Consider the following 19,402-nt stretch of genomic DNA (forward strand, 5'->3'; position numbering starts at 1 on the left):
TTTTGCGAGGTAATTAGCGATGCAACATAGTCTTTTGCTTGTATGCTAATATATCACTAAGCCATACTGTACAAGAGGGGTAGGCAACATTTGAGAGGCGGAGACAGGGCCAGCCAAAGACATTGGGACCAAGAATTAAATGCTGCCCCCCCCCCCCCCCAAAAAAAAAAAAAATTACGTCCGCCAAAAGGCCCCCACATTCACCGTTTTATATCTTGATAACTAAAGAGGACCTGTCATGGCTCTATATATGTATATAGGAGTATAAAGAGGACCTATCATGGCTCTATACATGTATAAAGCAGTGTAAAGAGGACCTGTCATGGCTTTATACATGTATAAAGGAGTATAAAGAGGACCTGTCATGGCTCTATACAGCCTGCGGCTGCACATTGGGGGCAGAACTGCAATGATGCAGGGCGGGTGGTGCGAGATGATGTCATCTCTCTGCTCCCCCGCCCAGCAGCCTGCTCACTCACCCGCTGACTGCTCCCCCTGGGCAGCGAGTGTTCTGCCCGCCCGCTCCTGTCACCACTAACAGCAGTTGCGCCGGGCTCCTCACAGTGGGATAAGCAGTGGAGCGGAGTGGTTGGCGGCAGTTCTGACACTGCTCTTGGGTGATCAAAGATCACTAGGGTTCAGTGCCCTTTTTGTAAAAAAAAAAAAGAATTTAAACTAGCGCAGCCTCACTAAATAGTAAGGAAAACTTAGAAAAATATAATAAAATAAATGTCACTGTAAATCTATATAGTTAGCCTACCTTAAAAGTGGACTGTGTCAGTCAGTAGGGCAGTGGGCAGTGTGTGGACGGTGTCAGTAGAGCAGCGGACGGTGTCAGTAGGGCAATGGACAGTATGTGGATGGTATCAGTAGAGCAGTGGACAGTATGTGGATGATGTCAGCAGAGCAGCGGACGGTGTCAGCAGAGCAGTAGGGTAGTGGACGGTGTGTGGATGGTGTCAGTAGGGAAGTGAATTGTATCAGTAAGGCAGTGGATGGTGTCAGTAGTGCAGTGGATGGTGCCAGTCAGTAGAGCAGTGGACGGTGTCAGCAGAGCAGTGGACGGTGTCAGCAGAGCAGTGGATGGTATCAGTAGTGCAGTGGACGGTGTCAGTTGAGCAGAGGACTGTGTCAATAGGACAGTGGAAGGTATCAGTAGGGCAGTGGATCGTGTCAGTAGCACAGTGGACGGTGTCAGTAGGGCAGTAGGCAGTGTCAGTAGTTTTTATTTTTTTATACCATATTATTCCCCCCCAATAGCAATGTCTTCTGGCCCTTTTTGGTGCCGACAGCCTACCCTTAGGGAGCAGCAATTAGTGGGAAGGCAGTAGGAAGAACTTAGGGCACCTGAAGAGAGACCGGTATAAGGAGACAGGTATAAGGGGAAGAGCTGCCCCGTCGGCTCAGTGTTGAGGAACGTGCATGCCCCCCCCTCCGTTTACCAGGAGATATAGCTGTAGGAGCATCCTGAGGCTCCCGGAGAGTCAGAGGGGGTTGAAGGAGTCTGTGGAAGGGTAAATGGAGGGCGCAATGCGCAGAGAAGATGCGGATCCCCAGAGCTGAAGCGGAGCTCGGCAACTGCAGGACCGGCTCCGGCTCTATCTAGGGCATGCCCCCCATATTAACAAAAAATTAACTTGGCCAGCCCCGTCCTCCATCCTGAGCTGTGCTGCCTTCTGCCCTGCCATGAGGATGAGAGTGACAAAGGCGGGGGGGGAGCGGCATGCAAGCGGGGTTGGCAAAGTAGGGACAGTTCCACAATCTTCCTGTCACCTGCCAGCGGTCGACAGGTAGATCGCGATTGAAAGGTTGTCGATCCCATAAAGTCTTACAGTCAAGAACAGAAGAAAAACAGAAGCTGCAACTTGATGTTTAACCACTTCAGCCCCGGAAGATTTTACCCCCTTCCTGAACAGAACACATTTTACAATTTGGCACTGTGTCCCTTTAACTGACAATTGTGCGGTCATGCGATGTTGTACCCAAACAAAATTGACGTCCTTCTTTTCCCACAAATAGAGCTTTCTTTTGATGGTATTTGATCACCTCTGCGGTTTTTATTTTTTGCGCTATAAGCAAAAAAAGAGCGACAATTTTGAAAGAAAAACAATATTTTTTACTTTTTGCTATAATAAATATCCCCAAAAATTTTTTTTAAAAAACACATTTCTTCATCAGTTTAGGCCAATATATATTCTTCTACATATTTTTGTATGAAAAAAAAAAAAAAAATCGCAATAAGCGTATATTGATTGGTTTGCGCAAAAGTTATAGCGTCTACAAACTATGGGAAAGATTTCTGACTTTTTTTATTAGTAATGATCTGCGATTTTTAGCAGTACTGCGACATTGTGGCGGACAGATCGGACACTTTTGACACATTTTTGGGACCACTGACATTTATACAGCAATCAGTGCTATAAAAATGCACTGATTACTGTGTAAATGTCACTGATAGGGAAGGGGTTAACACTAGGGGGCGATCAAGGGGTTAAATGCGTGTACCCTAGATTTGTTCTAACAGATTTGTTCTAACTGTATGGGGATGTGACTGACTGGGGGAGGAGACATATCGTTGTTCCTACTTAGTAGACGCGCGCGCGTGCCCTCTGGTGGCTCTTAAAGTGTACAATGTACCCATATGGGGTTTCGCTCAGCAGAGCCTTTCTGACAACCTATATCGGCATGAGCCGGTCGGCAAGCGGTTAAGGTACAGTGTCTTGTAACTGTTTTTAGTGTAGCGCCCCCTGGGTTTACTGGGGGCAAGGAGGTACCTCCAGAGGCAGGGAGTGAGCTTACATTCACCCCAGGGCTGAGTCCATGGCTATAATGGGTAGTTTACAGCAGAAATTGAGCGCCAGTCACTTTAGATATTTTTCAATGCTTTAATGAGGAACTTGAAAGTAGTAATAGGAGAGAGGATTAGGGAGGTTTCAGATACCATTTTCAGATCACTTACAGACTCCTGGAATCCAAAAGTAAAACAGCTTTCTCTTTTAGCAGATCTTGACTACCTGGATAGGCCTCTCACACAGACCTAGCAGCTGACAGAATTTCTGGACAAGCCTCTCTCACAGACTTAGCAGCCAGTAGAACTCCTGGATAAGCCCCTCTCACAGACTTAGCAGCCAGAAGCTAGTTACCACGGTTTAGATTGTAGAATGGGATTCAGCTTCACAGTGTCAGTACCTTTAAGCCATCTGGCAACACTGTAAGAGCAATTTAGGTATAGGTGCGTCCTCCAAACGAGTCACCAGGCCCTCCTGAGAGACTAGCCTTCACCCTGGCTCTCTCCAGCAAGGGTCCTCCCCTGGACCTTCTCAGCTTGGCTCGGCTTCTTCCACACAGGCAAGACAGCCTAAGGACCACTGCAGGATAAGTAGGCCCCAGACAGGCTTCTGGGCCTACTTGCAGAATTTACAGCAGCACATCCTCAGGCCAGGAGGGCCAGAGGTGAGAAGAGACCAGAGAACATGGCCCTGCCCAATAAATAACCCTTTCCCAGAATGCGCAGCAGCTAGGAACCTCTTATTGGGCTGTTCTGGAAGAATAATAATTATTCATAGTTCAATCTAGTTGTAATTCTCATACTGGCCTGTGGTACCAGTGACACCTACTGGCGACAGCGAGAAATGCACAACTCAGTTGATATTAGAGCAGAACCAAATAAACTATACAATCAAATCTGAGCTGTTTACAGCTCAGCCAAAAACTAAAATTACAATATAGCCCCAATTTTAGGAACAGGGGGCTTCATTAGCAACTGCTGCCCCTCTTTCCTTAAATCACTTAAACAGTACTGAAAAATATTTAAACCGTACAAAAAGGATAATGTATAGGCACCCTTGGTACCAGAAAGTACCTGTCAAATTCTTCAAATTAATCTCTACTGCCCTGTAGAGTCCTTTGGATTCTAGACCTAGCCTCTACACAGAGCCTCTACTTCTGGGATTAAGCTCAAGCAGCAGAGGAGTTGCTAGGGGGGTGCGGGGGGTGCGGTCCGCACCCGGGTGACACCCGCTAGAGGGGTGACACCCTCCCGAGGGTGAGGAAAGTCCTTGGTGACTTTGGAAGTCTTTTTTTTTCCAGCTGGAAACCCACTTCCAGCGCTGTGGGTGTTCTCCTCCTCCTCTCTGTCTCTACGGCGCTGCTGCCTGAGTCTGTCACGATCCATTCTCCACCCGGGCAGCTGCACACATGGGTGTTCCATGTACCTGAGCCGCCCAAGCTGGTGCGGTAACGGGCGGGGGGGAAGGGGGTGTCGGCTTGCGATGGTGGGGGGTGTCCTCCGCGGTGTTGCGACAGGTGGGGGGCTGTACTGATAAAGGGGGGTGGTTTGTCCTGGGGGGGCTATACTGATAAAGGGGGGTAGCTTGTCCTGGGGGGCTGTACTGATAAAGGGGGGTAGTTTGTCCTGGGGGGCTGTACTGGTAAAGGGGGGTAGTTTGTCCTGGGGGGGCTGTACTGATGGGAGGGGGTAGCTTGTGCTGGGGGCTCTACTGATGGAGGGGGTGGTATGTCCTGGGGGGCTGTACTGATGGAGGGGGGCGGTATGTCCTGGGGGGCTGTACTGATGGAGGGGGGTGCTTTTTCCTGGGGGGGATCTGTACTAATGGAGGGGGTACTTTGACCTGGGGGGAGGGGTCTGTACTGATGGAGGATGGGGGTGGTTTGTTCTGAGGGGGGTCTGTACTGATGGAGAGGGTTTATACTTAGTGGGGGGTCTATACTGAGGAAGGGGGGTCTGTACTAAGAGGGGGGTCTGTACTGAGGGGGGCTATACTTGGAAGGAGGTCGGTACAGAGGGTCGACTATAGTTGGTGGACGGGGGTGACACCATGTTTTACCGCACCGGGTGACACCAACCCTAGTGACGCCCCTGCCTTTCTGGTGCCAAGATTTACTCTCAGGCATAAGAGTCTTTAAAGCTGACTCCACTCTATAGCATTCCCCTGTTTTTGTTTTTGTTACTTAGCTTGTCCTTGTTCTGCATCCACTTGGCCCCTGAGACATCATCATAGGGGCTAAAAAGCTGAAAATTCGTTTACCCACGACAGCCAGCAGGTGGGATCGATAGGGCTTCTTACATGATTTCCAGTTAACTATGGCTCCTACCAGAACGTTTTCCTCCCATAATCCTTTTTATGTGCAGACTACACAGACTCATGAAAATTAGTGGGTGTGTAGGCAGTGATGGGAGCAGACGGCTCCCCTGTCTTCACTAGGACACATTTGCTGGCAGCATAACTGTATGCTTCACTGACACACTGGTGGGGTAGGAACAAACACAGCAGAGCTGAATCTGGGTAAAGGTGAGGGGTGCTTTGCTGTAATATGAAGGGGGCGTGGGTTTCGTAAGAAAACCTGGAGGATTTCATCAAGATGAGGTGAGGGCTACATTTTGGAATATATTTGTCCATGCCTAGAGTTTAGCTTTCAAGCTGAACTCCAGGAATTCAGCCAATCTGTAAAATGTGCATATTCTGAGTTAAGTCCAATAAGGTGCATTGAACCTCATGGACTTATCTCACACTTTTAGGGACTTATCTGACAGTTCCGAGAGTACATCCATCACTACACTCCCGAGGCTCTGACAGGAGGCATTGTCTTCTCACACATAGCATCTGCCCCTCCCTTCTGCTGCCCATTCACAGAAGCCTTTGTATTTTGTGAATGAGTTTACATAACACAAAGTGCTCTGTGATTGGACAGTTGGAAGAGAGGAGTGAGTAGAGCGGCTGCATGCAATTCTGCAGCTACTGGAGTTGAGACCAAAAAGGTTCAGCATAGGAGCATCAGAAGTATAGCAATAGCTATGCTTCAAGCGCGCCGTAAAAATGAAAATTGTAATTTTAAGGCGCCAAATCCATGATGTGGCATGCACCTTGTTGGACTTAATCCTTAGTAATCCAGAACATTTTTCAAAGTGGCTAAATTCCTGGAGTTCAGCTTTAAAGTTTAGTTAGAAGAGAAATTAGCAATCAGTGTGTACCTCCAAGTTTTGATTGGCAGGTGTCTGCTGTCAGTTGGCAGTCAATAATGTTAATACACTTGGCATCTTAGAAGCATAGCTTCACAGCATGGGAGAGCAAAATGTTTTAACACATACTTATTTTGCTTTTATCTCCTACAACCAGCTTAGAAAGTAAACTGCACCTATAAAAGGCACTCAGATGGAATTGAGAAACATTTCAAACACAGGCTGGATGTACCTGGAAGCTCACTGCATTTGCCTAAGCTCCAATAATGAGAAAGTCACATTGAGAAGCTTCTTAACCTAAAATAGACCATGATGACTACACCACCCCACACACATACACACATTTCACATAGCAAAGGTCAGCTATGAGTAGAATAGTAGTCAAAGTTTAACACACAAATAAAAAATGCTTAAAAGTCTATGGATGTCATTTACATTTACATGCTTTAACATTTTACTCACGGGAGACAGTTGGGCTTGTTGGGGGTGAAAACTGTAGAAGTCTGGGATCAATAAATGGACTAAACGAAGTAGTGGAAGATGAGCTAGTTTTTGGTTGTGGACTTTCACTATTTGGTGTCTGAAAAGGATGACAGAAAACTTACCACTAAATATTAACAAAAATAGAATTGATATAATATATAATCAAATCTGTACAACTGTAAAATGTCAGCAATAGGTACAACACTGAAAGCACCTGTGATCTAACTAAAAAGCCTAAAGGAACAGCACTTGTAAATAGCTGAGAGTAGGTACCTTTACATCTAGGCTTGGTCTTCCCCAATCCCCATTGAAATCTGCCTTAAATTCTCTGTACCTCTTGCTGTAGAGCTTAGACAAACCACTCATACAGTACAACAACAATTCCTTAACAGGCATGTAAAAAGCCTGGTATAGTTACATGAGGGGTTCATGCAGACAGTGACTAAGAAAGTCACTAACTTTATAGCTGATTTGGCATGGGTCTGGATGGTGTGGGGCCATAGGATGGAAGCAAAAATACCTGTTAGCTACTTGTTGGTTCTGTCAGTTTCTGCATTATAGTGAGCGACAGGTTCAATTTATTGGGAAATTTCAATGGTTTTGGTCAATTTAACTTTTGACAAAAGAGTCATAGTGCACAGTGGGTTAGCTAAGTAAGCATCACATAAGTGGCTGTCTGCCCTTTAAAGGAGAAGTATAGCTTTTTTAGCAGTACTCCTCCTGTGGGTCTCAGGAGTGCAGTAAGTTCTGCACTCCTGTGACCTGTTTTCAGCTGACAGTGGGCTAAAGCCTGCTGTCGGCTGACGTTACAGAGATGGTCCAGGATCTGAAAAGATCCCGATCATATGTTTGGGATCCACCCAGAAACCAGCAGCTGGCTAAGCCTCTCTCAGCAGGCTCAGCCACAAGTTATCTGCAGGCCCAAGAGCTGAGTGATCAGTAGTGTTTGATCACTCAGTTCTCAGTGTTAGAGGCAGCAGCATAGGATAGCTGCAGCTGGGATCTGTGCTGCAGCCATCTAGGTGAATATTCCCATTCTTCTATTTTGGTTCAATGTCTGTGGACTGAACTGTACAACAGAATCACTCCTGAGAAGTCATCCACTTAAAGTGACATTAAACCCAAACTTAAAACGATTTTAAGCCTATAATAAGGCTTACCTGTAGGTAAAAAGAAAATCTCCTAAGCCTGAACAGTTTAGGAGATATTGACCCTGCATGCAGCCGTAGACGTCAGCAGTGCAGGCGTTCTGCAGGTTTGGTGTATCCTGCCAGAACAGACGGCTCTCACACGCTTGCACGGGAGTGACTTTATTGCGGCTCCGGCCACTCACAGCACAGGAGCCAGCAATCCTGGAAGAAACGCAGAGGGAATATGTCAGCTCCCTCAGCGGTGACTGGACGCCGCTGCAGGGCTTAATCCTAAGGTAAGTATCTCATAATGTGCTAGTATGCGATGCATAATAGCATATTATGCTATTGTCTTGCGGGGGTTTTTTCCCAGCAATTTACCATTTTAACGTGGTTCTAAAGGCTGAGGGTTTTTTTACCTGCCTGTTCAAAGGGGAGGAGCCAAAAGTGGCAGGCAGGGACCCAAAAAGAAGAGGATTGGGGCTGCTCTGTGCAAAACCATTGCACAGAGCAGGTACATATGACATGTTTGTTATTTTAGAAAAAAAAACAAAGCTTTAGTATTACTTTAAATTTCTGAAGATGTAAGGGTATTACATCTCTGATTATACGTGCTGTTTATTTAAAAAAAAAAAAAAAAAACTATGATGTGATTGCAATTACCAGGTGATCTGGCAACTCCCTATTGAGAATGGCAACACTGTTGTAAGCAATCTTAACTTTTTTGTGTTGTCACTCTGCTCATGCTTTGATTTTTTTTTTTTTCCCTCCTCAATAAGCTGCCTCACATGACACTGCTGGTGCCATGCAGGGCAGTGCCATGAATGTAACTGACATCAGAGCATGTCTTCATTGCTCTGCTGTTTATCATTGCCATTTATGTAAATATGTGGGCGGAGTTCTGGCAGTCACATGAATGACTACAAAATGGTCAAAATGTAAATATTATGTGAAACAAGCTTTATGGCAATGCTTACATTCATGTGCTTTGTTTCACATAATGTTATTTACTTTTGGAGTGATTTTTAAATTGATCATGTGACTGCCAGAACTCTGCCCACATATTCACATAAATGGCAATGATAAACAGCAGAACAATGAGGAAATGCTTTGCTGTCAATCATTGCTGAATATGTGAATATGTGGGTAGAGATTTGGAGATCATGTTTTTGTGGTTAAAAACATCTCCAATCCAAATCTAAATAACATTCTGTGAAACAAAACACATGAAAGCAAACATTACTTTATTGGGTTTGCTTCACAAGTTGTTTACATTTAGAACGGTTTGTAATTAAAAACTTCATCCTTTTATACTCTCATAGACAGCAGTGATAAGTAATGGAGTGATGAGGAAATGTTCCACTGTCAATCATGTTCCTGGAGCCACCGCACATGACCTCAGGTGTGGTACCTGGGGTGGCTGAGATACTACAAAGATTTTTTTTAATATACATACAATAATACATTTCCATGTCCATACATGAGAGCACACATTGCTTTCATGTGGTTCAATTTATATAATGTTATTTACATTTAGATTAGATTTTTCTTTTTTCAATCAATCACATAACCGTCCACATAGACTTACTGAAGAACTGCAAAAGGATCACGTGACTGACACTAAAATGACCTAAAAACATATTTACAAATCTTCTAATTCACCAATATATTAACAATGATTTAAATCATACCATGCTCTACATATTAATTAAAGCATGTGGATTTAATGACACGTTACGTCTGTAAATTGCAACTTTAGCTATAGAGCCTGTAAACAACTACCCCTTTAACAAACTATAAATATAGATACTAACATGGAAAAGGAAAAACGTGTTAAAATGTACTTGTTTTAACTTTTTTTCCTTTATGTATAAAACCACATTTCTTTTAAATCCTAATGATAACCATCTGACCAGTTAAATTATGCAAGGCCATTGTGTCCATAAAAAATATATTAGACATGGGATCTGTTTACTGTTGACAAAAGACTGTTTGTATAAAAACACTACACGTTAGCAATAAAAAAAAATAAAAAAGACTGATCAACTGACAATCCTAACAATGTATACTTCTACATGCCAAACAGGTATTCAGGAACCAGATGGGTAATACATTTCCCTTACATAGCTGACTGCATTTCTGCATGGCCATGAAATTGCCAAGAAAAGAAAAAAGGTAGAGGTAAAGTTGGTGACTTTTATTCCATGCAATTGTATTTTGCTCATGAAAATTCAACATTGTCAGCAGTTTAATGGTACACTCAAACTGACAGCACACGAGAGAAGAGAGAAGAGAGAAGAGAGAACTTGATGTTATTACAGTATTTACTTCACAGAAATGTCTATGAGAAAAATATTGTTTCAAAGTGCAAAAGGTGACCTACAACAAGTGAAAGACAAGTTATCTTTCTCCCTCACTCTTGTTTGGGTGAACAAGCAGAACAAGACATAAAACATAATGATTTCACCTGATCATTTAAAGATTTGTTCACAGGTCTGTGACTTTTTTGAGGACTTTTGTGCTGAATCACTGAAGTCTCTGAAGGATGGCTCTGTTGTAAGAGATCTGGCAGCAGATAATTTTGATTGCAGGAGCTCCAGAGTCCTTGATTGCTGCTGCTGCCACTTTGCTGTTCAGCTGCCTGTTAACACATAATGCAGCAGATTGAAATATACACTAACCCGGATCCGTCTACACAGCAAGATAAATCTGTCATTTTACTAAAAGGAATGTTCGCTCTGGCAAAGACAAATGTCAGAGCTGAAGACAATTTGTTGTATTAGAAAGTAGCTTTTTAATAGCTACAATGTAAAACCATTTTTCTGCAAATATTAGGCTTTTAAATTAAACCCCATCATGGGGCAATCCTAAACCAACCTCCCAAATACTCCTTTTCCACTCCTGTAACAAAAAAAAACCCAACTTTTTTTTTACTTACCTAAATCCATTGCCATACATCCCTCACTGGTGCCTCTACCAGCAGTGAAGACCGGTGATCCAGCACTGCAATCTGTGCCCAGCCACTTACAGTACTTACTTTCTTCAGAGAATATGTTCAGGTACCCACCCCTCCCTACCTTAGTCACCATTGTGATCTAGCACTTCTGGAACTCACTCTTCTACCCTGCCTGCCCCCCCCCACCACAAGGTCTCCATGGTCTCCACCCATACCCAGCACCTCCCCCCACTCCTTTGAAAAATTTTTAATTCCCACCAGCAACAATAAAGTCCCCAGCAACATCAATACCCCAGCAGCAAAAATAAATCCCCTAGCAACAAAATTGGACTTCTATACAGCAACAGACTCCTGCAGAAGCTATACTAGACCCCTCCTAAGAGAATATACACATTAACAATCTGCCAGCCAGTGCAGGTAGGGGTAATATAAGAATACCATCTGCAGTATTTACTGTAGTGAAGATCACAGGCAGTCAAGAATAAGGAGTAGCCACAGACCTGATCACTTTTCCTTCTTTGTGCCAATTTACCGAGAGGCAGAGAAAGATCCGCTCTTAAGAGAGGCAGGGGGCATATCACTCTGCCAATGACTGACAGAGCCAGCCTTTGTTAGGAGCTTTGTTAGGAAATGTGGCCCGGGACAAAAGAACAGAAAACAAAAGGATAGGACTTTAACGGTTGCCATCTGTAATCTCAAGTAGGAAAGATCAGTACTCATTTATAAAAAAAAAAAAAAAAAAGTTTATTTCACAACATAGTTTAAATGTTATACAAACATATGACAAATGTGTGCAATTAACTGCTTCCTGACCAGCCGCCGCAGTTTTACTGCGGCAGAATGGCACGGGTGGGCGAAGCGATGTTACCTTACATCAGTCGCATGTGCGCCCCCTAGGCGGCCGTGATGGTCGGATTCGTTTTAGAACCGATCAGTCTCAAGGCCCAGGCCAATGATTTCTGGCCTGCACCTGCTGATCGGTTCTGGCAAATTAAATCCTCCCCTGCCTGTGTAAGTGTAAACACAGGCAGGGGAAGTGATGTCATCTCCACTCGTGGAACTTTTTTCCGTTCCAGAGAGAGAGAGGACATCCACACGTGAGTTGTACCAACACCACACTGACACAGTACACATAGACACGCATTTCACCCCCTCCGCCCAGCCCAGCCCACCCAAGTGCAGTATCAATCGATCACTGTCACTTACAAAACACTAAACACAAAACTGCAGCATTCGCAGAGTCAGGCCTGATCCATTTTTTTTTGGTAGCGTTTGAAGCAGTTGCTGACAGTCAGCTGCTTTTTTTTTTCTGTGAGTCTCACTAGTGTACCAGTAAATTTAGAGGCCAAAATGTCCAAGGAACACTAGTGAAGAGTCTTACACGTTTCTGAGCATGACAGATGAGAGTGAAGAGGAACTCACCCATCTGTCAGATTCAGAGAATACGAACCTGTAGACAGCAGCGGCACGCTGACAGATAGCTCTGAAGACGGAGTAGTGGTCCCTGCCAAGGTCAGGTGTACCCGACCCCGTTCTTCTGCTGTTGTTGAGGTGCAAGAACTGCAGGGGTCTCGTATGGAACAGAGAGCCAGTACTAGTGTCGCTCATCCTTCTGGTGAACTGGCAAGCACCAGCGGCCTAGTACATCCTGGTCATAAATCCAGCACTGCAGTACCACGTGGTGATGTGGCGAGTCCCATAAGTTAAGTGCAGGTCAAGCTGGTGGAGTGTCTAGCACAAATAGTGTCCCGCAGAAACCAAGAAGATAAAGCTAGGCCTGTTGAGCCCATAGTGCCCTCCCTGCTGCATGTGCCAATCTGAATTGGGAGCCCACCACTTCTGCAGCACCCGTACTTCCCCCATTCACTGGCCAACCCGGAATACAGGTGGAAATAGTTAATTTTACGTCACTTGATTTTTATTCGCTGTTTTTCAAGGAAGATCTCTATAGACCTATTGTGGACCAAAGCAATTTGTATGCTGGTTAATTCATCGCCGCTAATCCCCATTTCACCCTTGCCAGAGAATGGAAACCTATCACATTCTCCGAATTTAAGACCTTCCTGGGCCTATCCCTTCTCATGGGCATAAACTGAAAAAAGTGAGTTGCGTTCATATTGTTCCACTGACCCAATTCACCATAGGCCCTTGTTCTCTGCCTCCATGACCAGGACACGATACAAGCAAATCTTGCGGTTCATGCATTTCAATGACAATGAACTCTGTTGTCCTCAGGGTGACCCTGAATACGATCGGCTCTACAAAATTCGGCCCCTCGTAAACCACTTCGATCAGCAGTTTGCAGCCTTGTTTACTCCCGATCAAGTTGTCTGCGTTGATGAGTCCCTGATTAGGTTTTCTGGCCACTTGTCATTCAAACAGTATCTTCCTAGCAAGCGTGCCAGATGTGGGGTCAAGATGTATAAGCTCTGTGACAGGACAACAGGCTATACATATAGTTTTATGGTTTACGAGGGAAGAGATAGTTACGTAGAGCCAGAGAAATGCCCAGGCTACATAGGGAGCGCTGGTAAGATTGTGTGGGACTTGGTGTCACCCTTTTTCGGAAAGGGGTACCACTTGTATGTGGACAATTATTACACTAGCGTGCCACTTTTTAGTCACTTGTTTGATCATGGAATTGGCGCATGTGGCACCGTGCGATCTAATCGCCGGGGCTTACCCCAGCCGCTTGTAGATTTCCATCTTAGGCTGGGGGAGAGAGCCTGCTTGAAGTGTAATAATTTGCTTCCTGTAAAGTGGAGGGATAATAAGAATGTTTTCGTTCTGTCCTCCCTTCACGCAGACACGACGGTCCAAATTCAAGCGGCGACTGGTGTTGTGGAGAAACCCCTCTGTGTCCATGAATATAACCTTAATATGGGAGGGGTGCACCTCAACGACCAGTTGTTGGCGCCGTACCCAATTGCCCGTAAGGCCAGACGCTGGTATAAAAAAGTGTCTGTATATTTATTCCAATTGGTTCTGCTGAATCCTTATGTGCTATACAAAGCTTCAAGATGAACTGGATCCTTCCTTAAATTCCAGGACCTGGTCTTTGCATTGATGAATGTTTCGAACGCTACCACACACTAGTGGAGTATTAGCGTAGGGTACAGCATTGCACAGTCCTAGGGCACACTTACACAGGGTCTCGGAAGAAGAGATGGCCATCACATTTTGAGAGACCTTAATCTGGAACGTTCACAGTTTATATAAAAGTGCAAAAAAAAATGTTTTATTTTTACTATGTTTTATTGTGTTTGCTTTGCAGGTATGGTATGTCTTACTGTTATGCTGTAATGTTACTTTCTTTTATTGTTAACCATCATTTGCTTAACAGGTACGCCATTCAGCTGCAGCACGGGTTTATTTATTTTGACAGCAACAGCGTTTGCTCCCACGATACGTAAAGCCGCGACTCCAGCGCTGTAAGAGGTGATTTCACCACCACAGTTAAAAAACAAGAGCATATATGCCAAAGCAAAGATTGCCCCATGCTTCGGCATATAATTTTTAGGCACAGATTGCGTTAAAAAATGTTCTATTTTTACTATGTTTTGTATTTGCTTTGCAGGTATGGTATGTCTTACTGTTATACTGTAATGTTACTTTGTTTTATTGTTAACCATTATTTGCTTAGCGGGTATGCCATTCAGCTGCAGCACTGATTTATTTATCTTGACAGTAACAGCGTTTGCTCTCGCGATACGTAAATCAGTGACTCCAGCGCTGTGATTTCACCACCACAGTTAAAACAAAAATGGTGCATGTATGCCCATCATTAGAAGTAGGTGGATGAAGGGCGGTATTCTAATGGTGGGCATACACACCGATCAATCTCTTTTTTTCGTTCAGCCCACAGGCTACATGAAAAAAAAAGAACATTAAAATATATGCCCAACAAGGACCAGCAACGTACTGGTATGTTGCTGGACTTTGAGTGGTTATACCAGAATGATGCCTGCAGGTTTAGGTATCATCTTGGTATCATTCTTTTGAGCCAGCAGTTGGCTTCCATGTAAAAGCAATCCTAGCGGTTAATTAGCCTCTAGACTGCTTTTACAAGCAGTGGGAGGGAACATCCCCCCACCCCACCGTCTTCCATGGTTTTCTCTGGCTCTCCTGTCCCAACAGGGAACCCAAGAATGCAGCCGGTGGTTCCGCCAGCTGACCATAGAGCTGATCGGAGACCAGAATGGCTCCAAACATCTCTACGGCCTAAGAAACTGGAAGCTACGGGCATTTCATGACTTAGGTTTCGCCGGATATAAACAGCACCATTGGGAAATTGGGAAAGCATTTTATCACACCGATCTTAGTGTGGTCAGATGCTTTGAAGGCAGAGGAGAGAACTAGGATCTAACAAACCCCATTTTTTTCAAAAAAAGAGTACCTGTCACTACCTTGCCACAAGTTTTGGGAAAATTACAAACTTTTTTTTTTTTTTTATCTTTTTTTGCACAAAGTTGTCACTGAATGATATATTGCTCAAACATGCCATGGACATATGTGGAATTACACCCCAAAATACATTCTCCTGCTTCTCCTGAGTACGGGGATACCACATGTGTGAGACTTTTTAGGAGCCTAGCCGTGTACAGGACCCCGAAAACCAATCACAGCCTTCAGGCTTTCTAAGGGCGTAAAATGGTGATTTCACTGTCTCTCTACCTATCACAGTTTCGGAGGCCCTGAAATGTCAAGATAGCACAAAATCCCCACAAATGACCCCATTTTGGAAAGTAGACACTTCAAGCTATTTGCTGAGAGGCATATTGTGTCCATGGAATATTTTATATTTTGCCACAAGTTTCTTGAAAATTTGTGGGAGCCTAGCCAAGTACAGGACCCCAGAAACCAAGCACTGCCTTCTGGCTTTCTAAAGGAGTAAAATTGTGATTTTACTCCTCACTAACTATCACAGTTCCGGAGGCCCTGAAATGTCCAGATAGCACAAAACCCCCTCAAATTACCCCAGTAGACACCCCAAGGTATTTGCTAAGAGGCATGGTGAGTATTTTTCAGCTCTCATTTGCAGTGAGGAGTGAAATCAAAAATGTACGCCCTTAGAAAGCCTGAAGGTGGTGATTGGTTTTTGGGGTCCTGTACGCAGTTAGACTGCCAAATAGTCCCACACATGTGGTATCCCCATACTCAGGAGAAGCAGCAGAATGTATTTTGGGGTGTAATTCCACATATAACCATGCCATGTTTGAACAATATATAATTTAGTGACAACTTTGTGTAAAAAAAACTAAAAAAATTGTAATTTTACCGAAACTTGTGGCAAAATATAAAATATTCCATGGACTCAATATGCCTCTCAGCAAGTAGCTTGGGGTGTTTACTTTCCAAAATGGGGCCATTTGGGGGTGTTTTGTGCTATCTTGGCATTTTATGGCCTTCAAAACGGTGATAGTAGTGAGGAGTGAAATCAAAAATTTACACCCTTAGAAATCCTGAAGGCGGTGCTTGGTTTTCGGGGTGCTGTACGCGGCTAGGCTCCCAAAAAGTCTTACACATGTGGTATTCCCACACTCAGGAGAAGCAGCAGAATGTATTTTGGGGTGTAATTCCACACATAACAATGGCATGTGTGAGCAATATATTATTTAGTGAGAACTTTGTGTAGTTTTTTTTTTGTCATTTTTCAATCACTTGTGACAAAAAAAATCAAATATTCAATGAGCTCAACATGCCTCTCAGCAATTTCCTTGGGGTGTCTACTTTCCAAAATTGGGTCAATTGGGGGAGGGGGGGTTGTTGTACTGCCCTGCCATTTTAGCACCTCAAGAAATGAGAAAGGCAATCATAAGTTCAATCATAGTTTTTAAACGCTATAACTTTTGCACAAACCAATAAATATACGCTTATTGACATTTTTGTTACCAAAAACATGTGGCTGAATACATTTTGGCCTAAATGTATCACTAAAATTTGAGTTATTGGATTATTTGTTTAAAAAAAGTAGAAAATATCTTTTTTTTCCCCAAATTTTTGGTCTTTTTCCATTTATCTCGTAAAAAAAAAAAAAAAAAAAAAAATCGCAGAGGCAATCAAAATACCATCAAAAGAAAGCTCTATTTGTGTGAAAAAAGGACGTAAATTTTGTTTGGGTACAGCGTTGCATGACAGCACAATTACCAATTAGAGCAGCGCAGTGCCAAATTGTAAAAAGTGCTCTGGTCATTGAGCAGCCAAATCTTCCGGGGCTGAAGTGGTTAAATGGATGTAACATTCCCCCATAGGCTAAATAGCTAAGATGTGTGCATGTACAAAGAGACCTGTCTCAATGGCCCACTTCAATTCAGATAATGGTAGCAGGAGAAATGGATGAAAGATAATCCTTCATATGTATGGCCAGACGTAGGAATCAATGTACCGTCACCAATAGTGATCACTAAGCTTTTTGCCAAAATCTTCCTCAGGGGATCCTATAGCTATTGTAAATACCAAACCTAAATGAGAACCATGGAGGACCTGGTCCACAGCACTAGGGGAAAGAGGGTCATGCACATTCAGTTAAAGGAGCACATGCTTCAGGGTCAGTGCAGCTAGAGAGGAACCACGCTATGGCAAAGCCTATACTTTGAAAAGCAAGCAGACAGTAGGCTCCTGATCCATAATTTATTTAACACTTTGCCGTCAAGAATGGACAAGTCCTCCCGCATGTAGTTGTCTTCTCGTGTGCTCAAAAAGCGTGTTCTCCCATACCGATCCTGGCTGTGAGCACACGAGAGGACACATGCGGGATGACTTGTCCATTCTTGACTGCAGTGTTATCTAAATTATAGATCAGGAGCCTGTCTGCTTGCTTTATATAAGTATAGGCTTTGCCATAGCATTGTCCCTCCCTAGTTGCACTGACCATGATGCATGTTCTCCTTGAACTGGATGTGTGTGACCCTCTTTCCCCTAATGCTCTGGAGCAGGTGCTCCATGGTTCTCATTTTGGCTTGGTATGTACAATACCAATAGGATCCCCTGAGGAAGCTTTTGGCGAAACATGTAGCAATCACTATTGGTGATGGTACATGGATTCCTATGTCTGGCCCTGCATATAAAAGATTATATTTCATCCATTTTTCCTACTACTATTATCTGAATTGAAATGGGCCATGAAGACAGATCTTTGTACATGCACACCTTAGCTATTTAGCCTAGGCTACATCCATTTGATTGCACACATTTTTTATATGTTTTTATGCATGACATTTTAACCACTTGCCGACCGGACCATAGCTTAAAGACGGCTACAGCGCGGTCGGCTTATTCTGGGTGGACGTCCGTGGGGCGCGCACCCGGGAACATCCATGACTGCGCATCACGGATCACGGTAAATAGCCACTGATCGCGTTACCACGTGATCGTTCCATCAAATGACGGAGCGATCACTTGTAAACAAACCGGCGTCACATCATGACGCCGGTTCCTCTCTCCCCTCTGTGTACCGATCGGTACAGTGCGAGGGGAGAGGGGGAGAGATGGCAGCAGCGCTGTGGGCTGGATGTTTAGTGCCCACAGCGCTGCTCAATGTCAATAATCTGCAATACTCTGCAACACTGCAATACTCTACAACACTGTGCAATACTCTGCAAAACTGCAATACTCTGCAACACTGTGCAATACTCTGCAACACTGTGCAATGCTCTGCCAATACTCTGCAACACTGCAATACTTTGCCAATACTCTGCAACACTGCAAAACTCTGCCAATACTCTGCCAATACTCTGCAATAAATTTTAACAGAAACAAAGAATTTTTTTTTTTTTTTAATCAAATTTTCAGTCTTTTTTGATTTATAGCGCAAAAAATAAAAAACCCAGCGGTGATTAAATGCCACCAAAAGAAAGCTCTATTTGTGTGAAAAAAAAAGGACAAAAATTTCATATGGGTACAGTGTTGCATGACTGAGTAATTGTCATTCAAAATGTGAGAGCACCGAAAGCTGAAAATTGGTCTGGTTAGGAAGGGGTTTAAGTGCCCAGTTGTCAAGTGGTTAACTATGTTGTTAAATAAACTGGATTTTTTTTTTTTTTTTTTAACTATGAGTACTCCTCTTTCCTGCTTGGGATTACAGATGGCAACCATTAAAGACTTTTCCTTTGTTTTTTGTTCTTTTGTGCCTTCTATGGATGTGGTGCCATACTAAGCGGGTTACGTCTCTATAAACTTTTCACAAATGTGGCCAGGGAATTACACTTCAGCCCAACTGCAGAAAAATAGTCCCGCTGTTTCATTGAAATTAAATGTATTGTATAGCAGTTGAATGAAAAGAAAAAAACATGGCAGTTGCTGTTTGAGGCCTGGATAGTTTCTAAGGATGCTTCATCACAATCAAGCAGCCCCATTATGGGGCACATATAGTAAATAGCTCCCATGCCAAGCACTTAAATTATGACCCTGTCGAAACCTCTGACTTCCAAGTTCTGGCACACCTAAACACATAAATACACAATAAAGTTGCTGGGCCTGTTAAATTGGTGAATATTAGGCAATGGGGCAGTGTGCAATAGGGAATGTACAGCAAGGTATATGGGATGAAGAAGCGTGGAACAGGGATTGTACAGCATGGCACATGAAATGAGAAGGTGTGGAATAGGGAACATACATCATGGCATATAGAGTGTACTAGCAGAGATATTTGTGTACTATAATAGAGTGATTCCAACCCCATTCAGATCTCCATAACACACTATGAGGAGCTGGGAACTTTTACACTTGCAAGTGCAGCCAGATGAAGGAAGACTTCAAAACAAGCTCAATAGCTCTAATTAGATGGCTCCCACACAGCAAGGCTTCCCCTGATGAGCACCCAACTGTAGCTCAAACCATAGAAATGCAGAAAGG

At 43.8% G+C, this 19,402-nt stretch overlaps 1 protein-coding gene across 2 annotated transcripts in view; it reads right to left on the reverse strand.

The window, feature by feature from the left end:
* NRK (Nik related kinase) overlaps nt 1–19,402 on the reverse strand; it is a 402,914-nt gene that overhangs the window by 88,133 nt on the left and 295,379 nt on the right. For both annotated transcript variants that reach the window (XM_073599301.1, XM_073599300.1), the window contains exons 23-24: nt 10,061–10,234; nt 6,443–6,560 (exon numbers count right to left, since the gene is read on the reverse strand). In XM_073599301.1, coding sequence (XP_073455402.1) covers nt 6,443–6,560; nt 10,061–10,234 — 292 coding nt within the window. The remainder of the gene's footprint in view (nt 1–6,442; nt 6,561–10,060; nt 10,235–19,402) is intronic.

This window comes from Aquarana catesbeiana, linkage group LG09 (genome assembly GCF_042186555.1).
Source record: "Aquarana catesbeiana isolate 2022-GZ linkage group LG09, ASM4218655v1, whole genome shotgun sequence".
NCBI classification, from domain to species: domain Eukaryota; kingdom Metazoa; phylum Chordata; class Amphibia; order Anura; family Ranidae; genus Aquarana; species Aquarana catesbeiana.